General features: G+C 39.8%; 1 protein-coding gene across 3 annotated transcripts in view; it reads right to left on the reverse strand.

The window, feature by feature from the left end:
• The window catches only part of VCAN (versican), a 112,612-nt gene that overhangs the window by 69,040 nt on the left and 20,785 nt on the right, over nt 1–22,787 (reverse strand). For all 3 annotated transcript variants that reach the window (XM_075740933.1, XM_075740932.1, XM_075740934.1), the window contains exons 4-6: nt 14,407–14,581; nt 14,165–14,292; nt 1,216–1,509 (exon numbers count right to left, since the gene is read on the reverse strand). In XM_075740933.1, the coding sequence (XP_075597048.1) occupies nt 1,216–1,509; nt 14,165–14,292; nt 14,407–14,581 (597 nt within the window). The remainder of the gene's footprint in view (nt 1–1,215; nt 1,510–14,164; nt 14,293–14,406; nt 14,582–22,787) is intronic.

Genomic DNA, 22,787 nt, shown 5'->3' on the forward strand with positions numbered 1-22,787 from the left:
TCTTAGATGTTATGCACCTTCCAACAGTGTGTGCTCAAAGGTGGTGGAAACCTCTCAACAGACACAGGTAGTTGGTCTGTGGTATTTGAAAGGACTATATAGAAACTTAAATGTTGCACATCATGAGATGCATGGATGGATTTCTCGAGGTGAAGGGAAAGATTAAGTAGTCATCACTAATGCCAGAGAGAAATGTAGGAGGGATGTTCTGGAGAAGGCCAGGCAGATGAAACCAGGACCTCCATGGTGGTGGTCTATGAAGCACTGACAGTTCCAAGAAGGCCTGAGAGACAGGCAGGGATCTGGAACTGGTGCACTGGTGAGATGATATAGGGAAGAGAAACTCAGGTACACTAGAAGCTGGTGAACCTTTTTGGACAAAAGGAACCTATGCAAGGATAGGCTGCACCAAAATAATAGCAGAGCGAGGCTGCCGGCACTGAAGATGGAAGAGGTTACAGAGAAGTGTTTAACCCCAAACCAAAGGAGAGCTGACAGGTGTGGAGGAGATCTGGTTTAGATTGAGGCAGTCTACCAGGTGAATGTGGCAAATGCTTGATGCACCTCTGCAAATACCAGAAGGGAAACAAGCAGCAGTAAGAAAGGGAATTTACCAGCTGACTGGCACATGAAACACTGAGCAGCTGAGAGGAGAACTTGCAACTGCTTTAGAAGCCTAAAAAATATGATGGAACAAAACACCTGGAATCCAGAGATAGCCCCCAAATTACCAGCATCTCAGAGACCAGAAAATGGACAGGCTTGTATGCAGTCTGTAAACAACCTCTCTTATTGCCATCATTGGATACAGAATATCAAGTTAGATGACAGTCATTCACCTGGTCAAATAGGACATTTCTTCTGTTCTTATGTTCAGTGACATGACACAAAGATACCGGGGTGCACTCAGGCACCAAAATACGTAGCATCTGCAGACTCAGGGTGACTGTGGGAACGGTGTGTCACTGTGTGTAAAAACACTATTCAGGCTGAAATCTTACCTTAAAACTTTGCCTATCTTTATCTGCCAATGTTACTTTACGACATTTGTTTTATTTCAGCTTTTCCCTCTTTTTTGTAAAGCCGTAGTGATAAAACAAATTTTTAAAAACTCATGCATGCTGCAAGAACTGAAACAAAATACATATTAAAGTAAACACTTTTCAGGGTTAGCATGGTAAGCATACTGAAAATTATAAATAAAAAAAAGCTTACGTTCATAGCAGTAGGCATCAAACTTGCTATCTGGGTAAGGAAAGCCTGTTTGGTTCTCATAGCGATACAGGGTTCTCACCCCAAGTAAACCTCCACCACACTGGGGCCTTGCCACTGAGGCTGGGTAACGAACGCTGCCATCCGCCAGCCAGCCATAGTCACACTGGTCAAAGCCATTCCTCCAGGCGACATAGAGGTTCCCAACAGAAGCAAGAACGCCATCTCTTTTCCGACACAGCTCCTTAGCTTCCTCAAAGGTGAGCTTCTCAGGGACTGAGACATGAACCACTTCATCTAGAGGAAGAAAACAAAGATCACAAAGACTGAGTATCACATACCACCATCAAGCTTAGTTGCCCTCTTTCAGTCAGTGTCCTGCATGGTTGGGTTTTTTCCCAAGATTTGTTTGAATAGTTTTTTTGCTTTAAAAAAATCAGATAGTTGGAAAATCATATGTCCCAGATTTGAATATGAACATGAACCTACCACAAAGCATAAGCAATCATACGCAAACTTTATGCCACGAAGTACACTGTGGTTGGAGATTGAGTCCCTCCCTCAATCTCTAGGCAGAGTTAACAGCATCCTTGACGTTCCTCTGTGACCTCTGTTTGAGTAGGTTTTGCAGCTCAACTGCACTAATTAAATCCAGTCCAACAGAATTTACTTTCTCAGTAAAACAAATCTTTTACATCTGCAAGCCTCTTTTACATCTGCAAACCTGACCTTTTTAGTCATCACTAGAATCTCACTTGAGATAGATACACAAAAAACCCAAATGTTCTTCACTGGCTGCTCTACAGCAGCTTCTAATGTCATGTTTCCATCAGTCTTCATCTTGCCCATGGGGAAACAAAGGTGAGGGAATGCACTAGACATGTTGCGTGCACAAAGCCCTTTTTGTATGAAAAAGCTGAATGAGTCTAGAATGCTTCCATGGAATAACAACTTGGTAATAATAGACATTCATTTGGAAACTGAAACAAAACAAATAGCACATCTAATATTTTACTTCCAAGCTAAATCACCATGATGCAGTTGGCTTGGTTGCCTCATTCACCCAAACACTATAAACAAAATCAAGGCTCTAATGTTCATGTCCTGGGATGAAACAATAAACTGACTCCTTTCTAGTTTTTGCTCAGACTTCAGATGGAACTGATGAGACCTTAAATTAACACATTCAGCTGTAGTAAAAAGTGCAAATTCAAAATACTTGTTACAAGACAGTAATTCTCTTCCTCAACTACAGCAGTCACTGTTGCAGGAAAGCAATCTTATTCATATTGGACATGCAATCTATCTTACCTCTGCAGATGTCTCAAGGCAACCTAGTAAAAGACAGACAGAAACTACATCACCCCAACCAGTTTCATTCACATCAATATTTTGCTTGTTTCAGGCTTGAAAGGAATGCAAGTGTGAAAGGAGGCAATGTGTCAATTTTATTTTTCCTCCTAGGTGGAAACTCTGATTTGTTATTGCAGCTGTAACATCAATTCCATCATGTAAGTTTCTTTATACATGTTGTAGGGAGTTTCTAACTTAGAGGTAAAGGGCGTGTCTATTGGAGGACAGGTAAGGAAAGCAAAGAATCATTCATCTTCATTCAGCTCTTCAGACCACACGGATAATACACTTTTTTATTAAACACTTCTGCAGAAGACAGCTTTTTCTGCATCAAGGGGCAGATCTGGTGTCATGGCCAATACAGAATGATGGATGCAGTTATCCCACCATGCTGTCCCAACAGCAGTATCATGAAAAAATGGAGCAAAGAAATTTTGCAGAGCAGCCCCCTTTGTTCTGAGGACTATTCACTTATCCTCTCCCACAGTAACCATGATGTATACAAGAGTTAGTAGCTAAAATGATTGCAATTAAATAGCAGATATTGGTCTGGTTAGACAAGAAAATGAGACAAGTAAGAAAAACTGCATTTTAATGGTTTCTAGAAACAAATATGATGGATCAAAAACTAAATAATGTCAAACAACCTCACAACATTCCTTCTGGGAAAAACTTATTGAATACACAGGAAAATGAATAAACAGTGCAAGATTAATAGCAAAGCAATTTTCCAATCAACTGGATCACTGCCTCCAAATGTAGCTTGTGCATAACATCATTAAAGTTAGGGGTATTTATTCCTCTGAGCTGTCGTCTGCACTCTCTTAAAGCAAAGAAACTTAGTGAACACTTATGTCTTACTATAAGACATCAAAATGCAAGGTTTAATAATCAGTACTTTTGTAAAAGAGGTCACTTTGCAAAGAACTTACTTATCCAAATTGCACAAGAGCATTTCTATATGGAAATCTGCCTTAAATTTGTCTTGGAGTATGCCCATATATGTAGTATTGATAATACTGAACATGTAAAAGATGGATGGCATATCTTTCTTTCTATTGAATCTATTCTACTGACCCTACATCTAGTTATTTGGCTCATGTCTTAAAGTCAGCTGCTGTCATACAGATAGCGTCTTTGTCAAAGGGTGTTTTACCAGAAAAAATAAATGATAAAAAACCCCATACATTTAAGGAAAAATGCATCCTAATCAGATCAGCCCAATAAGTGAAGTCCAAAGTCACATTCTTTGCCATCTATTTGGTATATTAAAAAATTTGTGATGATAAATTCACAAAGAAGGCAAAAAGGTGCCAGAGCAAACCACAAAATGCCCTTATTGTTATTGCATCATATAACATGTAAATATTTACTTCAGGAATGCTAGTGATAAGATACAGGGTACAAAGATGCTAAAACATGGCAGCTTGCAATTGTTCTACTTAAAATGTGTTTTTCTGTGATTCCAGAATTCCTATTCTACAAAAATCCAGTAAAATGCAAAAGTTAGATTCCAAATAGCAGTCATTTACTCTATGAGATATGACTCTACAATTTGACTGTCCAGTTTCAAAATAAATTAAAATTCTGTACGATTGACTGTGCACTTAATGTGCATGATAATTGGTGGTATTAAAATGGAAAAACATATCAAGAGTTTAAAAAAAGTCTTGCTTGCTATATAAATTCAGAAACACTTAAAAGTTGTCCTGCAATCTTCCAAAATCACCTTACCAAAAAAAAAAAAGAGAAAGAGAGAAAGGTTTATGTTTTCTGTTGAGCAGTTGGGAAGAAAACAGTGTTTAAAACACTTCTTCAGCTGAATGGCATCAGTTTGATTTACAGCAGCTCTGAGTTACGTGATGAGAAAGTTTGCACGATCTTTCCTGCACTTCTCAGCTGGAAAGGACTGTGGGCATGTGTCTTTCCTGAAGAGCAGACTTCGCACTTCAGGGATAGGGTGACCCATACAGCACAGAGGCAACTAATCAGGACCTACGTTTGTCTGCAGTAAGGGCAATCACTTGGAATGCGCAGGGATGACATGTTGCTATCCATGTTGCCTCTCTGACATGGTTAGTGCTGAGACGCTTGCTCACCACCAGTCTCCTTGGTCAGAAAGAGATGGCCACCAAACTATTGATATTTTGGGTGCATGTTCTGGAATTTCTACTTGATAATCCCTCACTTCTTTATCCTCACAGCAATGTGGAAATTCAGTTTATCATATGTTAAAAGAGCTCTGGTCCAATTTCACTGTCAGTGTGGCTTTTTCTCTCATAGTGAAAACTTGAGTTGGAAAACACATTGTTCCCCAGTCAGTCTACACAAAAGCTGAGCAATAGAGCAGGAAACGGGGAAGGCGGCATGTGCAGAAAGGTGCTGATAGCTGAAGAAAAAACAGGAGAAGCTCTAGAAACTTGCTCTGGCGCTGCCTAGCACGCCAGGAAGAACTGTACAATGGAGTTCAGGTTCTGCTGAGCTCTTTCATGGACTCAACCTCAAAACTGACAGAGGCTTTCAAGAGGCCATGGAAACAGGACTTGTGCTCCAGTCCTGACTTTCAGCATATCAGTCAATGTAGCTGACTCCTGACTCCTTCAAAGTATCAAAGAGAAAAGGATTTGACCCTTGCACAGAAACTTCCTCTAAAAAGAAAAAAAATTAATGGTGAAGCTAATAAAATGTAAGTAATCCATGCAGCCTCTAAAATTAACTACTATTTTTGGAAGCACAACAGGTTCCATATTAAGCAGAAGGATTCATCGTGCTACACTCTTACAGCGCCTTTATTATGATATCTGAAAGCGCCTCAATTTTGTAGCCAAAACACTGGAAACAAGGAAATTAAGAGAGAAAACTTGTCTCATCAATAAACAAATGACATAGCCACCAACACCAAAGCAGGGCAGACTCAGAGAGAGAGAGAGAGAGAGTGTGTGCGTGTGTGCGGAGTACACTCTGAACAACTTTGCAATATTATGCAGGCAAACCCCAGGGCTTAGAGCAACAGATGAAAAGGAACTAGTTCTACAGTACCAGGGGGTGAAATGGAGACCGTGACAATGTTTAGACTGCAGACAATAATGTAGTATATATTATTGCTGGCTCCTGTTTAAAACCAAGCTTCAGGCTGATCGTCCAGCCTCAGCGGTCAGAGCACTTGAAGAATCCCCAGGATTTTCCTGTTACATGTGTTTGTTTTGCTTGGTTAAAACAGACACCTGATGAAAGTCATACTTTTTCCCTCTCTTTCAAATATATCAAACCAGATGAAGCCAGGTTTTGCTCTTGAAGACAAAAGCTGATTCACCACAACCCCCAAGGACAAAGCTTAAGATCTACAGACTTATCAGCTGGTTTTATAGCAAGCTTCATTCCTTTGAAGGTTAATTCACTTATTCTCTCTCATCACAAGACATCTCACTGCACCGGGCATGTTTGTAGATGTGAATTTCATGAATCACACATCTTAAAAGCAAGCACAGAAATAAGGGCACGCTAGAACCATAGCCGGGGGTCAATACACAACATGTATTGACTAGGGTAGAAGTAACGAATCTAGATGTAAGCCCTCCAGCACAGACCTCACCAGTAATTTTTTTTTTTTTTTCATGGATGAAACCACAATGAAGGGATTGGTGGGTTGCCACTTCCTAGAAGAGATCTTTGAGCCTGACTATGTGGCACTCCCCTCCAGAGCAGAGCATCACCTCCTCAACTTCACACACTATCACCCACCATGCCAGACACAGCAAAATGAGCTACAAGTCACTTGCACCTGGCATGCGAAGGGACCATATGCAAGTTAAAGGCAAAAGTTTTACAGATGTCTGAAGGATTCTTCCAAACTGCAGAGAAGCTGAAGAGGTAATCTGTGAGTCTCCTGCTGAAAGCTTTTGACACATCTGGTAACATACCAACTGCCATGGGTGGTGGCTGGTCAACCAACTATGAAATGTTGTCACTATTATCCAATCCACATAAGGGAATGACAAATATTAAGGAGACACTTGGATTTATTTGGTTGTAATATTTTTAGTCTGTTCCCTCATTGTGCTCTCACAGAGCAACAGGAGCCTTCATTATTACTGTCCTATCTGGAATTTGGTGCTCACAAGCTTTACCTTGTGGTTGGGTACTCAGAATCTACAACCTTCACTGCCTTCAATGTCAACTAAAGGAAGATGTAAAAATATCCAAAGGGATATTAAATACACAAAAGGCTAATCATTTCCATAGATGGAAACATTTAACTCCAACAATTTAAAATAAAAACAAGACAAAAATTTTCAGTACCTTTCCATCTTAGCTTCTTGGTGGTGTCCCTGTTTGAGGAGAAGAAACATTATTCCCCGCTAAAAATTTGGCAGCTCTCCTTTTTTCGAGCATAATGGGTCTGTGGTGAACTCCAGACCTGTTCATTAGTTGTTTCTGAGAGGTAGCTCATCAAACAAAGATGACCTTACAGGGATGTTAGAGCTCCAGGGTTCTGTGACTACAGTTGCAGAGCAGGGTGCCCTGGTTCAGGTATGAAAGATGGCTAAAAGTGACAAAATATCATCTTTACTGATGTTATATGGAACATTCTAAGGACATTTTGCCACCTGATGCTGTAACATGACGTTACTGCTCCTCATAAACATTTGGTCACAGCCACACAGCTGGCAGTTCAAAGCTCAAGCAGTGATGAGACACTGCCATCACGATTTTCTTATCTCAGAAACATGGAATCTGTCTAAACCGTCATTTCTAGAACACAAGCAAGTGTGCAAAGAAGCAGGAATACTGTGGCCACTTTGGAGACTAAAGCATTTACCCTTGCACCTTGAGGACCACACATCCCAAGAATTTCCATTTCCTCCTCCTCTCTTTCTCTCTTTGGCCAAAAGACCCACACAAAAAGGCAGCAGCAGCCATCAACAGGACTACTAGACTGCTTGTACACCAAGGAGGGAAGAAATACTGCCCACATCTATCCATCCCCTCCACACATGTGTGAAGATAATGGAGACCACTATCCTCATCTTGAACACTCCAGGGAAAAAAATACAGATACATTTGTATCAAGATAGACCTGAATAGTTTAATCTATCTTCACTACAGGCAGGGGCCTTGGAGGCTACGTGTAGCTAGCCTGTTTATTAATCCAAATCATGCTCCAGCCTTCCCCCTCTTGCCCAAACTGCAGACAAAACGCCTGGTTTCAGTTTCAGTTCTCTTCTTCCATCCTGCTGCTGTTAAGTTCTGGTTCTCTGACACACCAGACTAATAAGTAGGTATCCTTAAAAAAGTCACAAATTACTGAGAAACACTCTCTAGGACTGGAAAAACACAAAGACCGAGCAGCTAGGTTCAACTTTAAAGCAGAAGGCTAGACAAGCTGAAGAAGTCTTTTTCTCTTACATGTTAAAACAAGTTAGTTGATACACATCAGTAATGATTTAATTAAACTCTCCTGAATGTCTTAGGTCTATTCTGTGCAAAACCATAGGCTGAACAGGAAGCCTTCATTTGATGAGGCTGGAAGACTATACTTTCCCATGAGCTTACCCTCAAGCATGAAGAGTAGCATTGCAACTGCTACACCCTTAGAGCTCTGCTGTAGTTGCAAAGCGTGACTGGCTTTTACTTATACGAAGGGGGGAAAATAACTTTGCATTTTATATGATTCTTTGTGCCTTACTCTTAGAAAAATCACTTAGATGTCAGGATATTTGGATCTCCCCAAAGATAAGCTTTATCACATTATAAGCTCGAGTACAATGTCATGCATAAAAACCACCATGGCAATATTTCCTTTTTGGTTTACTCTACTTGGGGTCTGTACTGCCCTTGAGAGCTCTTGGACTCATGACCCTCCATTAGGTCACACAATTCAAGGCTAGAGCAGTGTTCAGTGTAAGCCAGTGCAAAGGCTGTGACTCCACCACGGGCCCTGAACTAAGCAGAAAAGACCCTTTTCTCTGTGTCCCAGTTTTAACATCTAATCTAATTGTTGCTGCAGAATCAGAATGGACTTCAGAGAAGATCTTTAGCTGCCCAACACACAGAAGAAACTTCTCACCTGAAGTCATATTTTAGACTGTGACTTATTATTATTATTTTTGTCACAGAAATTTCCATGATAATAGCAAAACTGCATGAGACTAGGTGGAAAGTATTTAAAGGACTGGTTTTGTTTTTTTCTTTCTCTTCCCTGTACTCGTGGGGGGGAAAATGATGCACGGAAGGGAGACTGTATAATCTTCCCCACAGCCACCCCAAAATAACTTTCTTAGCATGAATCCCCATCTGCATATTGCAGATGCTTGTTAGATATATATGGCTTCTAACTGGCTTTGGCCAGAAGACAACACTGCATGGAGTAGTTTGTGCTTTGGCTGTGCACCATGCTCTCACAGCTCCTCACTTCATCAGTGGGCTTTGGCGAGCAGATCTCACTTTGTCTCCATTTCTGACACTGTCAAATCAATCACATACACACTTATCTGAAGACAGAATGGAAAGCCCTCTTCCCCTTCACCCTTTTCCATTCAAGGGATTATTCTATAGAAGACACTGGTGCAGACACTGGTTCAGCGGGAGTGTTAAGAGAACCTCAGAGTTATATCCAAACCTTTGCAGCTCAATCACTTTAAACTCTTTATTAGTAAATCATCTCCCACAGTTAAAGGTATCCTATATGTTTTTGTTAATGATTGGTACACTGAACTATGTAATGAAATATGAGCAATGAAAACCAGTTTGTAATAAGAGACTATGCCCAGTACCTATTTAATGATATTTTGACTCCAGATTCTTGTTTTTATCACTAAGAGCTCAGAAATTTTAAATCCTTCCCATAATTATTTTTCTGCGTGTTTTAGCAAAACTCAAAATATTTAACTTATAACTGTGCAGTCTTTAATCTCCGTGGCTTTCCTCAGAACAAGGAAATAGTAAGAGTTAGCCTAGACAACTGGTTTTAATTTAAGCTAATAGTTTGTGTTTCAGGGAGAAATCCATGTATCTGGCTAACTTTGTGATTTCATATGGCCAGAAAGGAAGAAAATTGAAATGGTGTTGCTCCTACAAATCCTCAGTGCAAGTACCCAAATTAGTACTGTAAATTCAATACGCCTATATTTTAAAATGTCTTGCAAGAATTCCTACCATCATTTATGGCCTTCTGGGTAACACGCTAATAGCGGCCAACAGAACAATAACTGTTCAATGACTTCCATGATGACATTCTCATTATGGCCCAGATTTTGATATCATTAATCAAGCACCATCTTATTCCATGAATAGTCATCCCACTGACACAGTCTCTCCAAATAAGGAGAATTTAGTGCAAGTAAGTCTAATGAATTTGGCATTGAATCAGAACAGGCCATGTAGATATGAACTTTCAAAATCATATGGAAAAAATCATGTTTAAGCACAGTTCTACAGTATACTAAGCACCATGAATGTCCTTTGTTATTAATGAAGTGTTGAGCATGCTCATTACAAGAGAAAGGTCATACCTTGCAGAATAAGTATTTGGTGGACAGGGCAATGAGAAATGTAGTGATATATGTAGTGATAGGACAAAGGTAATGGCTTTAAACTGAAAAGGGGCAGATTTAGATTAGATATTAGGAAGAAATTCTTTACCATGAGGGTGGTGAGGCCCTGGCACAGGCTGCCCAGAGAAGCTGTGGCTGCCCCTGGCTCCCTGGCAGTGTTCAAGGCCAGTCTGGATGGGGCTTTGGGCAACCTGGGCTAGTGGAGGGTGTCCCTGCCCGCAGCATGGGGGTTGGAACTAGATGGGCTTTGAGGTCCCTTCCAACCCAAACCAGTCTGTGATTCTCTAAATCTGGCTTAACCTTAAATCTTGAAGTGTAAGTCTCTACCAATGTATGAATGCGTTGCAATATAGCAAACAAAACACAGGATCTAGTTTACTGCAATGTTTGCCTTCCAATAATTTCCGTAGACATGTTATCTAATTTTCTGTCTTCTGTGGATGTTTGGTACCAAAGTGTAATCTCATTGATGCTATGTAACTTCAAACAAGCTCTGCATTTGAAATTAACCTTTGTTCTCACAGAAACTGCTTCTCTTATATAGACAAAGCCATCTTGGCTCCTAAGCCCCATCTTAAGAAGGAAGTCTGGCTCAGAGGCTTAGGTTTCTGTGAAGGCACTGAAGAATAATTTATCCTGCTCTATACCATGATGTGGTACTGTGTCTTCCTGACATGCATCTGTTTCTCTTCATCCAAACAGAATAAATTAACTCTTCTGCATGTCACTATAACACGCCTGTACCCTAAATCCACAAAACCTGACTTGTAGAAGTTATTTTCAGACTGCAGTTCATTTGAAAACTTCTGAGAAAACAGGAAAAAAAACCCAACCAAAAAAAAGAAAAAAAAAAAGGGGGGGGGGAGTATCTTCAGTTAACTATTATAATAATCTGACATTAAAAATGATCAATATAATCAGGAAAAAAAATAAATCCCTATGCAGTGGGCAGAGGCTGTACAGCTAACTGACAATTATCTCGTTCACAGCAGTTGCCCCTTCACAGCACATACAGGACCTTCCTTCTACGTAAATAGCTTAAGGATGAGTTTTCCTTTGTGCTCTACTTTCTTGAAGTCAATGGCAAAACTGCAAAGGGAATTCTCCTCTCTTCTCAGATTCAGCTTACTACCACAGCAAAGTGCTTCTAGTAGCAATGCCATTATCCATTATCATAACAAAATGTGCAGCCGTCATTTATCACACTGTTTTGTCTCACACCCTCTTCAGTGCACAAAAAGCCTACAATATGTACCAGTCTAAGATGGAGTGCTCTTTCCTTAATTTGGGAGAAAAGATTCCAGAACATTTTTATAAAAGTATATTCTGAGAATAACTTAGATAAAGGCTAGGTCAAACACACTTCACCTTTGGCAACGACAGTAATGTAACTCGCAGGAATCTTTGCCTCCTGCAGAGTTTCTTTCCGAACCTGTGCCCATCTCTATGAGCATTCTGTTACCAAATAACAGGCTTTGTAAAGCTCTTGGAGAGTTTCAATGGATCCCAGAGGTGAAGTAGTCAATCACAGTCTTGAAGACTTACAAGCCCTTGCAAGTCTTGTCCTTGTGGGTCTTTAACCCTTATTCCAGGCTACAGAGCCTTTAAGATAATGGCTGAAACTTGTGCGTTTGCTTTAATCAGTTTTCCACAGGAAGCTACTGTGCAAGGAAGAAGGTAAAATGAACATGTTTATTGCTACCTGGGTTGATTGTGCAAATATCCTCAATGTTCTGTGCTAGCTTATATTTCTTAAATGCTGAAGCTTTCATATCCAAGCAGATCACATTATTGCAGTCCAGCTGATAGGCCATAAAGATATGCATATGTTTAAATAGATCATCACCCACAACAATAGGACAGAAATGTATAGCTATCCAGAGAGGAATGCAAGCTCATAAATCTTGGTAAATGTAAATGAAATTTTGTAACAAAGAAGAATCAATTAATGAAAGCCTATGCATGTGCATCTTCACCAAAGAAGACTGCAGAGTTGCTGCAACCTCTTTAAAACTCATGGCCTGGTTCCAGATTGTTCTGAGCACAGAACATTAGCCTCAGTGAAAGAGGCTTCAGTTTTGCCTTTTTTAAATTTTTTATTTTTAAAAGCTCAGTGAGAATATTTGACCCTGAGAAATTGCTGGCTCACATGCATCCAGGATAAGCTTCTCCATATTAGTTACACTGCTCTGTTTTTAAAGGGGAAAGGAACAAGGCAGTGCTCTTCATCCAGAAATGATACAGATTAGTCAGAACTTCTTTTTGTAAGCTAGGAAAGACCCAAATTGAATATGAAAGCCTTGATTCAGAGATGATTCGGAATTCAATCCCATCAAGGATTGATGGAGGATCAATGTTACAAACTCTAGGTGTCCAGATGTGCTGCTCACTGACAGATGTAGATGGAACATAAGTAAAATTAAGACAACGCTGAGCACTAACAAAATTCCATCATTTAATTTTCAGGCTTCTCAAGCTTCTAAGTTTTTTGAGTCTTTGCAAGACTTGTACTGCTTGTATTTTATAACTCTCCAAGGTGAACATAGTCTGGGGCAGATCCTGAGCTACTAAAAGGAAGAGGAAAATGCTTACTGATTTCAGTGACTAAAGTCTCTATCAGTCATCAGCAGGAGAAAACTTTGCATGATCTAATTTATTTCTGCTCTAAGATAGAATACAAATAAACACTGACCACCTTAATTTTGCGATTGCTTGTTACAAATATACACATACAATAGCAGGCTTGCTCAGAGCCGTGGTTGTTTTATTGTTCTGCTGACTTGAATCTAAATGTATATCAGTCAAGGATCAGCCCAAAAGATATGTAATGAGGAATTATAAGTTTTGGGTTTGGTTTTTGGTTTTTTGTTTGTTTGGTTGGTTGGTTTTTTTCCAGAAAGGAACAGTGAAACTGGTGTGGAATAAAATCCTGTCAAGACAGAAGCAGTGTGACACACACAGACCAGTGAAGTAAATGGAAAATGTACTTTGGTCCTGGTTGCAAAGTACTTCCGTACCAGAATGAAGTTCCCATGTGCATAACCAGCACAAAGCCAAAAAAAAAAAAATAGGCTAAAGGACAAGAAAGGCTATTTCTGCATTTATATTTTAAGTATACATATTTAACTAGTCACAGTAATCCCTAGGCACAAGGATATCTGGTGTCTGGAATATATCTATAGGCCTACTGAAAGGATATAGTTAAATTCACTTCCAGAAGAGAGATTATAAGAAACGATTACAACATCACACCTGTAAGAGAGAGATTTGTGCATGCTAGAACTGCCCAATCACAGAAAAACTTACTATATTCTTCTTTTTATCATCAAACTTTTTGTTGAATAAAGACCAATCATAGAGCCTAACTACGCATCACAAGGTACCAAGGGGTTCACAATATGATCCATGGTTCATAGTCACCATGTGGCAGAATCATAGGGCCATTCAGTTAGCAGCTTTTGCAAAGACCATAGTTGTACTATGGCACTGCAAAGAATTTTACTAAAGACTCAGATTCCTCACTGGAAGTTTTTTGCTTGTTTGTTTCTTTTTGATGCTGAGATGCCCTTTTTTAAAAAGATATTATTAAACTTGGATTGCAATTAAATATCTGTCTACTTTTATGCCATGGACATGTAAAAAACTTAATTACATACCTTATGAACTATAATATAGTTAGCACATGTACTATATCCATCTTTTTATATATATTGTATATATAGTTTCTCAAACATTAAATGCATTTCTTTGAAAATCCTTTTATAACATTCAAAAAATAAGCTGCTTCAACAGCAACTTTTGTGAGATCTACTGCACTAACTATAGCAGCTTTAAATCTGACCGTCTCTTTGTATACTCCACATTCGCCTTTAATTAAGGCCTGCTAGACCGCAAAATATAGGTTCACTTCATTCAGCAATTTTCTTCAGATTTAAAACAGCTAAAACTTATTTTACACAGATTTCCTTATTTCTTTGTCTTTCCACATTAGAATCTCTGGTCATTTTTAAATTTTGCAGTGCAGAGTAAATATGAACCTATCTTACCTTCCATGTGTTCCACATAGCAATACACGTCATAAGTTTCATTAGGAAAACGGCGTCCATATGTTCTGACTCCTTTCTTTCCCATTTTATCTCCAAAGCAGCCAATTCTTGGATGTCTAATTGGATACCTGAAATGCAGCATGCTCATATTTATAATTATGATAAGTTAGCATTTTAAGCCTGTACAGGCTAAGTGTATTAATTTAGGGAAACTGTGTCAAGGGGCCTTTTAAATGTCTCACCTAACAGTCTGGTCAGACAGCCAGCCAGCATCACATTGCTCAAATCCATCTTCATAGGCTGCTTTCAGTTGTTCTGGGCTTGCTATGACAGCACCATTATCCAGACAAGTCTGCTGAGCTTGTGTAAAATTCAGAGTATACCTGCTGGTTGCTGCGCGATAGTGAAATACAACACCTGAAAAGGCAAAAAACTTACATTAGTGACACATTTTGCATCGTTTCTGCAACCATCAGCATACTGTAACTTTACCTAGGTATTGTTACAATGCTGAAAACAGATGGGTACAATAAAAATACTAAAAGGCTAAGAGATATGCTATTATATAAATGATGTGTCCCCCCCCAGTGGCTCCTACCAGCAATTATATATCACCCTATGTTATTAATAGTTGGTGAAATTATATTCACTGTACACACAGAAAAAAAGTAATTAAACCATATATGCACTATCACTGCAGCATTACAGAAAATCATGATCAAAAGGGAGAATGAATGCTGATAAAGTATGTCAATGATATCACACAGTTACCTGGACTCTTCCAGTTCCAGTTACACTGCGGGCAAGGTTGCTTATGCTAAAAGCATTACCTGACATGTTGGCTTATTGGCCTACATGACACATCCAGTTGCGAGTCAAACTGCGTGACCAGACAAGACTAAGCACATCTAGTCCTTGGAAAAAGTGGGCTTAAAAATAGACTTTCTGAAGCAGCCAGCCGCAGTAACTGCATGCAGAAGATCCTTGATCCCTGGAGTGCTTGAATTCTGCTAACTGCAGTGAGACATGTAACCAATGGGGACACCAAAAAAATTGTGCTTTTCATGCAGATTCATTCATTGGTGATGGCTCTGATGCCTGTCCCTATGCATCAAAGCTTACTACAAATGTAACATTTTTAAATATACCACTGTTGGTCAATTTTTTGTAACCACGTTTTCCTGCACACACTACAAATGATACAGACAGAACAAAGCTTGCTTTTATTTGGGGCCTTTCTGGTTCTGGAAAGAATCTCGACAATTTCAAAAGTTACTTGAGCACGTCAGACATTTGGAGAGGGAGGGCTGGAGTTAAGATGGTTTTGGTTAAGACGGGATCTGTCTAGAAGCCACATTCTGTTTTCTATATACACATAATTCCCACTGAATTTGGCAAAAGCTACACATGCACACACCTAAAACAAACCATAAAGGGCATCAACTCCGAAGTGACAGAAAACAGGTATTCCACCTTGCAAACTCACTTCCCCCCTATTGCCAGTGTCTTTTACAATTTAGCATCCAAAGGATGTCTGCAAAATAACATTCAACCTCACCTATTGCACTTTAAAATCTTCAGAAGCCTTGCAACACCATAAAACATCCATTACACAGAATGGCTACAAAGCAAGAAAAATAAACCATAAAATGTTCCTTTTCTCTGATGATTTTGTTGGAGCACTTCATGATGAGGAAATAACATACTGTAATACAGTTTGGGAAAATGGTGGCATTGTAGCAATAATGAATTTAACAAGTCTTTGTTATTAGAGCATTGTTGAAAGATGGAAGAAGTCTGCTAATTTACAAGTAAATAGAAATATGGGTAACTTAGTAAAATGTTGATTCAAGAGGTTTCAACATATTCAGAAATACTTTTTCTCATACAGACAAAGTCAGTAAAATTTTGCCACTTATCAAAGGTCTGGATATGGTCAATAAATAGAAAATACACATTTTTCTTCTTCTCATGATTCACTAAGAATGTTTCTGGAATTAAAATAGAATATGTTATTCAAAACCTTTTCACAGGTAGTCATTAGACACCAATTTTATCAAAGCTACTGGCAGAGAAACAGGAAATCAAAGAGGAAATGTTGGGAATCCCTATATTTCATCTTTTAATATGGAGTCACACACCAGCTGCAGCCACTAACTGGAAGCTTACAGACCATTAGCATCCCCATAAAATGCCTTTTCAGAACCACTGACAGAACCCATCACAAGCAGTGCTTCTTCCAAGCAACGATGTAATTTCAGCTTCAAAGGACCCAAGTGTTGGATTTTGGCAGCAGTGACAAGTGAAGAATATACCCTGAAAAATCATGGTTATGTTTATATTACTAAATTAAATATTCCAGGTGCCTGCAATTCAATCACCAAGACTGTTAAATAGCTAGATTAGTTCACTGCATTATTTGACCCAGGGACCATAACACCCTTCCAAACAATTTCTGGGCAGACGTCAGCAGCTAGCAAAGACCAGGGACAACTTCCAACAGGCATCTTCATCCTGTGCTGGGAGCCAAAGAAGCATAACAGCATGGATGGGGGCCACACTGCTCCAGGCAGCCTCAGTGCTAAAGCACAGCCTCAAGCACGTTTTCTTATTTATGTGAACTATCTGTACCAGCAGAGATTGAAAGGGAATGTCAGGGAGATAGCTCCTGTATTCCTGCACTTTTCTGTTATAGGGCATCCTTCACTGCCTAGTTAGGGCAAATTTACATACCATTTATATTGTCTTAAGAGGTGCAAAACTTTATTTATACATATGTAGTTGTATATATGTGTGTATGCATGTGCATATTTTGGCTTTGTGTACCCTAAACAGCACCATCCTTTAACATGTCCAACACAGAGCACTACTTCACAACATAAAAAAAGTTAGGCAACAGCAACTAATCATATTTAGAATTTAAAAGCTTAAAATAACAACAATATTATTTGGAGATTATTTTTGTAAAAGCTGTGGTATGAATTAAAATATTTAATATATTCAGAATTTAGTAACATTGGTTGACTCTGTGAGCAAGTTACCTGCTGGTATAAAGAAACTATATTCAGTGGAAAAATAGTAAATAAAAACATGGGTTCAAATGACCTGCTTGGTGTTCTAGGTCTAGAAATAAGAAATGGGCAAGTTTTACAGAGCTCACAACAGAATCAAACATTTACCCTGAATCATAAGTATGAAGCCATAATTATATACACAAGCTGGGCATCTGGCTTTACTGCATGTTACTGTTGAATATATCCAAACATTTTAAGCTTTTTTTTTTTTTCTTTAGTAGCATTGGTGTTTCTGTAGTGTACAATATTTGACACTGACTCTGTAACTCAGGGTCAAACCAGAAATTCCTAAGTATGTGAAGTAATTTGTTCATTGATTTGTTGTTTTAATCTTAATTAAAATGTATTTTATATTAATTTAGATTAATTGCCTCTTTTTTGGTTTGGTTTTTTTTTTTCCCCCAAGATTGCTTAACTGATGCTATATGACTTCAATTGGGCACAAAAGTGCTGCTTCTCAGTACATCCACAAAAAGGTTCATTAGCTTAGGAGGAGATGGCAACATATTTCTCTGAACTTGTAGTTTTTTAAAGCTTCCTACTACTTAAATATAGGAGTGCATTCTCCACAACAGCTATCTCACCTCTCATGTTTTCCATGTTGGAAGCAACCACTGCCCTTCCTAGCTGGCATATGTTTGGGAACCCTGTGATATCTGAGTAAGGCAAGACTAAAGAGTTAATATCACTGTCAATTTAAAGTAGCTTTTGCAGCACTGAGAAGAGTGTTTGGTCACTTGTAAATCCTGGAAAGGAACTTGGAGAATGCTTTGTTCTCCTCACCCTGATCCAAAAGGTAAATTTCATTTATTCTTAGAGTTGAAGGCTCTTGCATTTCCAGTGAGGAGCTAATGGACATAAAAGAGCCTCCAAGATGAATGGGAAGGAGGACGTCAGTGTGTATAAGCCTGTGCAACAGCTGCAATAATTAGAAGACCCCCTGGGGCTAAGAAGATTAAAGTGCACAACTTTCATTGTTTCAGTTAGACAGAAAGAGAGGGGCAAAATCCATTGTCCGAGTTTTTGCACTTTAAATCATTTGTAAAGGATTTTTTTCCCTTTGTCTATTTCCTCTCTGAAAGAAAAGGCAAGAAATAAGTTGTCCTAGGAACAAAAAAAGCAACTGGAAAACAGACTAGAGCAGTATAATGTCACTGCACATCTGGCAAACAAAGTCAGTGTAATTACAGGAAGGAGTAGCAGTGACTGCAAGAAAGAGCACTCATAGGAAAGTAAATTGTAGCATCCAAAATTCACTTCTGTCCGAGCAAGAGAGAATGTCCTTTAATCATTTATCTCTGTCTCAGACCAGAAAATGAGAATGTAAAGTATTTCACTTTTAACAAACTAGGGCTTCCACGGGTAAGAGCCTGGTTCTGCGGTTTCACGCCTTTGGGCTGCAACTTTGCTTTATCACTTAACCTCACTGAACTGCAGGGGAAGGGCTCCTGCTATGGATAATAAATTACAGTTCACTCTCACTAGTGAGCTCACACTGCTGCAACATGCACTCTTGGAGTCACATAAAGCCTGAATTTCAGTTGTCTCACATACCAAAGAATATCAAGAGGAAAGACGATGATGGTAGTAGTTGTTGTTCTGTTAATTTTTAAGTTCAAACCATAGCCACTGTGGTGCAGACCCCTGAAATAACCACCAACCCACTGCCAAAGCTACCACACAGTCTGGTGATCCCCCTTGCCTTTAACGCAGAAGACAATTTACATTACAAATACACGCCAAAATAGAGGTTACAGGACTGAGCGCTGTATGAAAGGAAGGAATAGGGCAGCATATTCAGCTTCCTGCATGAATAATTCATTTCTGTTCCTCATTGGAGGTTTTGCACCCATCTTTTGACCCCTGTCTTAGGCTTTGGCAACCTGAGAAGAACAGGCTCGCCTCCCATCAGCAGGAGCTCCCTTGCCAAACGCCTCAAGGAACTTCTCATGGTGGGGATAGAAAGTACGTACTTTCTCACCCTATCAGCTCCAGTGCCTCCTGCTCTCCAGGGGCAGACACTTCTTGTACAAACTCGCACATTGCTCCTCTGTGCAAGATGTTTGCATCTGCCCTCACAGAGCAACGACGCAGTTGCATGCAGGTGTACGCTACCTCCTCTGACCAAAATGGTCCCAACAATGAAAGTGATTGATGCTGAGCTTTACCTGTATTTTTCTCAGGGGGAAGGACTTTATCACACCTGCATTAATCTCTGAATACAGTTGGATCAACTGCATCACCCCGTTATCTCTGCACAGCAATGTATTAGGTCACACAAGTAGTCACTGAGGCCAAGACACTGCTACTTGAATTAAAACTACTAAAAAATTAAAATACACAGCCTCTCAGAACTGTGCTCATACTGGAGGATGACCAACATCCTAAAACTCATTTAGCCATTGGTACTGGCCTTTGCTCTACAATCCTGCATGTAAAGGCATGCCATGTGCTTCCTGGGCTTAGAGCTTTCCCACCAAAGGTCCTCCATAGCCTGATACAGATACCCCACCAGCCTTCCCATTGTCTGCCATGTTCCCAGTAGGACTGGGAAGGGACGTTTGCTTCCCTGTTCCTGATGTGGACTGCACATAGACCCTGGGTCTTTCTCACACAAAATAAATTTCCCCCTTCCATCCTTTGATGGCCGCTACCCATTGTGCCCTTTCCTTCCCAGTTACAGAAGTCAGAAATTCCTTGGGATGCATGATGCAGGGGAGTAAAACACAAGCTTAAAATTGCAGCAGCTCATGTTAATTTAGTTAGCAAGGAGGCATGAAGTTTAACATCAAGAGTCTGTAAGGTTTCGAGACAGATCATAGAATCATAGAATAATTTTGGTTGGAAAAGACTTTTAAGATCATCAAGTCTGACTGTTAACCTAGCACTGCCAAGCCCACCACTAACCCATGTCCCTAAGCACCACATCTACACGTCTTTTCAATACCTCCAGGGATGGTGACTCAGCCACTTCCCTGGGCAGCCTGTTCTAGTTCTTGACAACCCCTTTGGTGAAGAAATTTTTCCTAATACCCAATCTAAACCTCCCCTGGTGCAACTTGAGGCCATTTCCTCTTGTCCTATCGCTTGTTACTTGGGAGAAGAGACCAACACTCACCTCACCACAACCTCCTTTCAGGCAGTTGTAGAGAGTGATCAGGTCTCCCCTCAGCCTCCTTTTCTCCAGGCTAAACACCCCCAATTCCTTCAGCTGCTCCTCATCAGACTTGTGCTCCAGACCCTTCACCAGCTTCATTACCCTTCTCTGGACACGCTCCAGCACCTCAATGTGTTTCTTGTAGTGAGGGGCCCAGAACTGAACACAGTGCTTGAGGTGCGGCCTCCCCAGTGCCCAGTACAGAGGCACAATCACTGCCCTGGTCCTGCTGGCCACAGTTTCTCATACAAGCCAGAACAACATTGGCATAAATCTAAAGGATTAAATAAAAGCATCTCTTCAAATGCAGTACTTAAGAGATAATGAAGGGGAGTTCTGGCTGTAAAGAGAATAAATCAATTAGGTTGTCAACACACAATCTCTCAAGGCTAACAGCACAATTGAGTGGCAGAGTTCCCACATTAGAAACAACTCCCATTTATTATCATTATAATGCTTGCAAGAAAGAAGAGTTTGCATAAAAATGAAAATGTGAATTACCATATACTCTGCTTCCCTAATTGCTGCTTCTTTCTGTTAACAAGGTCAGCATTTTAAGCCTAGGATTTTCTTTACTGGCCCTAAAAAAAAACCCCAACAACTAAAAAGACTGAAAAAGTCTCTCAGAATTGCAGCAGAATCAAACAGAAGCTACCAACATGAGGACCATGAAAACAGTGGTCTCCCAAAACATCAGTAAGAAACAGATAAAGTGCTCTCACTGTAGGTAAAAAATATTCAAAAACAAAATATGAAAAGAGAGAAACAAAACTGGAAGGATTCCATTTGCCACTTTGATCCCTTCAAATCAAATCATCTCCAAGGAGGATAACAAAAACTCAGCTCAAATGAGTGGTTTATTCAGATTTTTTCTTTTTGATTACACTTGGTCATACATGTTATTTTTCATTGCCCAATATCATAGCACCAGACAAAACGAGAATTTCATTAAATAATCAATTATGTTCCAGAATGAAGAGTACTGTTACATTGCACTTCTAGGTCACCTTTTTATACAACTGGACTTTGTTATAACTAAAGAAAGGGAATAAACATGGACATAGAGATATACAGGAATGGTTTTATAAAATCCTTTCTGAGATTCAACTCGCCAAAGTTTGCTTTGCCTAAAGGTTAGAATTCTAGTCTAAACTAGTCATCTAAATCTCTCTAATTGGTGACCAGGGATATGGACTGCCCGAGAGCTCTCATCAGAGAGGAGCTGAAGGTAGCACGAGCTTGCATATTTAGCTTAGTCTAGGCACGTGACCTTAAATTGTCAAAGGTGAAATAAATCCCACCCTTACTTCAGGTTTCCTGATTTCAGACTTGGCATCTGAGTTAAGACTGTTAAATTGTGTTCAGTAAACTATTAGCAGGCAAGCGAACACTTGGGGAGGATCTTCAGAAGGCATTACCTGCTGGTCATCAACCTCCACCTTGTTCTCAAATGTCTCTACTGGGATACTGTGAAAACCCACCCCTGTCCAAAAGCAGCTTAACATGGGAAAGAAGTGGCAGCTCAGTGTTAGCTACTGAGAAGGGAAAACCATCTCTCAAGTAGCTGCAGGCTTCCAAGACCTGACATTTTCAGACAACAGTGGCAAAGAGAACAACTAAGAATGAAGACAAAATAACATAACAAAAAACCGCCCCTCTGCACGAGCCTGCAGACCTGTCGGCACTGGCAGTGTCCCTGGCCTTGAGGACAGCTCTACAGTTGCTGGGCAGGCATCTGGCTGCCCTGGAACTTCCTGCATGGACTAAAATTGTTTCACTCCTCTCTCACACTTTCATCAGCTGTAAAATGAAAATAGTAACATATAGGGTACAGCTCAACCTAACCTCACTGATGTCAGAGATGAAATATGCAAAGCACCTAATAACCCATGTGAATGGGTACTCTCACTTGATTTTGGGATTAATAAAGGCATGTAGCACAGCACGTAACATGGTTACTGGCAATACCAAAGGAACTAGATTAAGTGACCCCACATGTCCTTCTACTCCCACATTGCTAAGACTTTCCCAGATCAGATCCCCGGGACTGTACACACAACCAAGACACCCCGGTTAGTAACATGAATACAACCACTCTTATACTTTAGTAAAAACAAGGCAGTTCAGACTTAGCTTTAAGCTGAGCAGTTTAAACAGAATTCAAATAAAATTATTTCACCTCTGTCACAAGCTAATGAAGCACATACAGCACTGCTCAGCAGATACAAGATACCATATTAAACCACAGTGCCCTAGTGATATTTCTGAGGTCCTAGTGAACAGACTATAAGCAGCTACTGATACCCAAGTAGCTGGCATATGTTTTGCCTACAACCAAAGCAAAGAAAAAACATAGAATTGGGTCAGTTTCCAAGATCCTGCCATTCTTTAG

This window comes from Balearica regulorum, chromosome Z, assembly GCF_011004875.1.
Source record: "Balearica regulorum gibbericeps isolate bBalReg1 chromosome Z, bBalReg1.pri, whole genome shotgun sequence".
Classification (NCBI taxonomy): Eukaryota; Metazoa; Chordata; class Aves; order Gruiformes; family Gruidae; genus Balearica; species Balearica regulorum.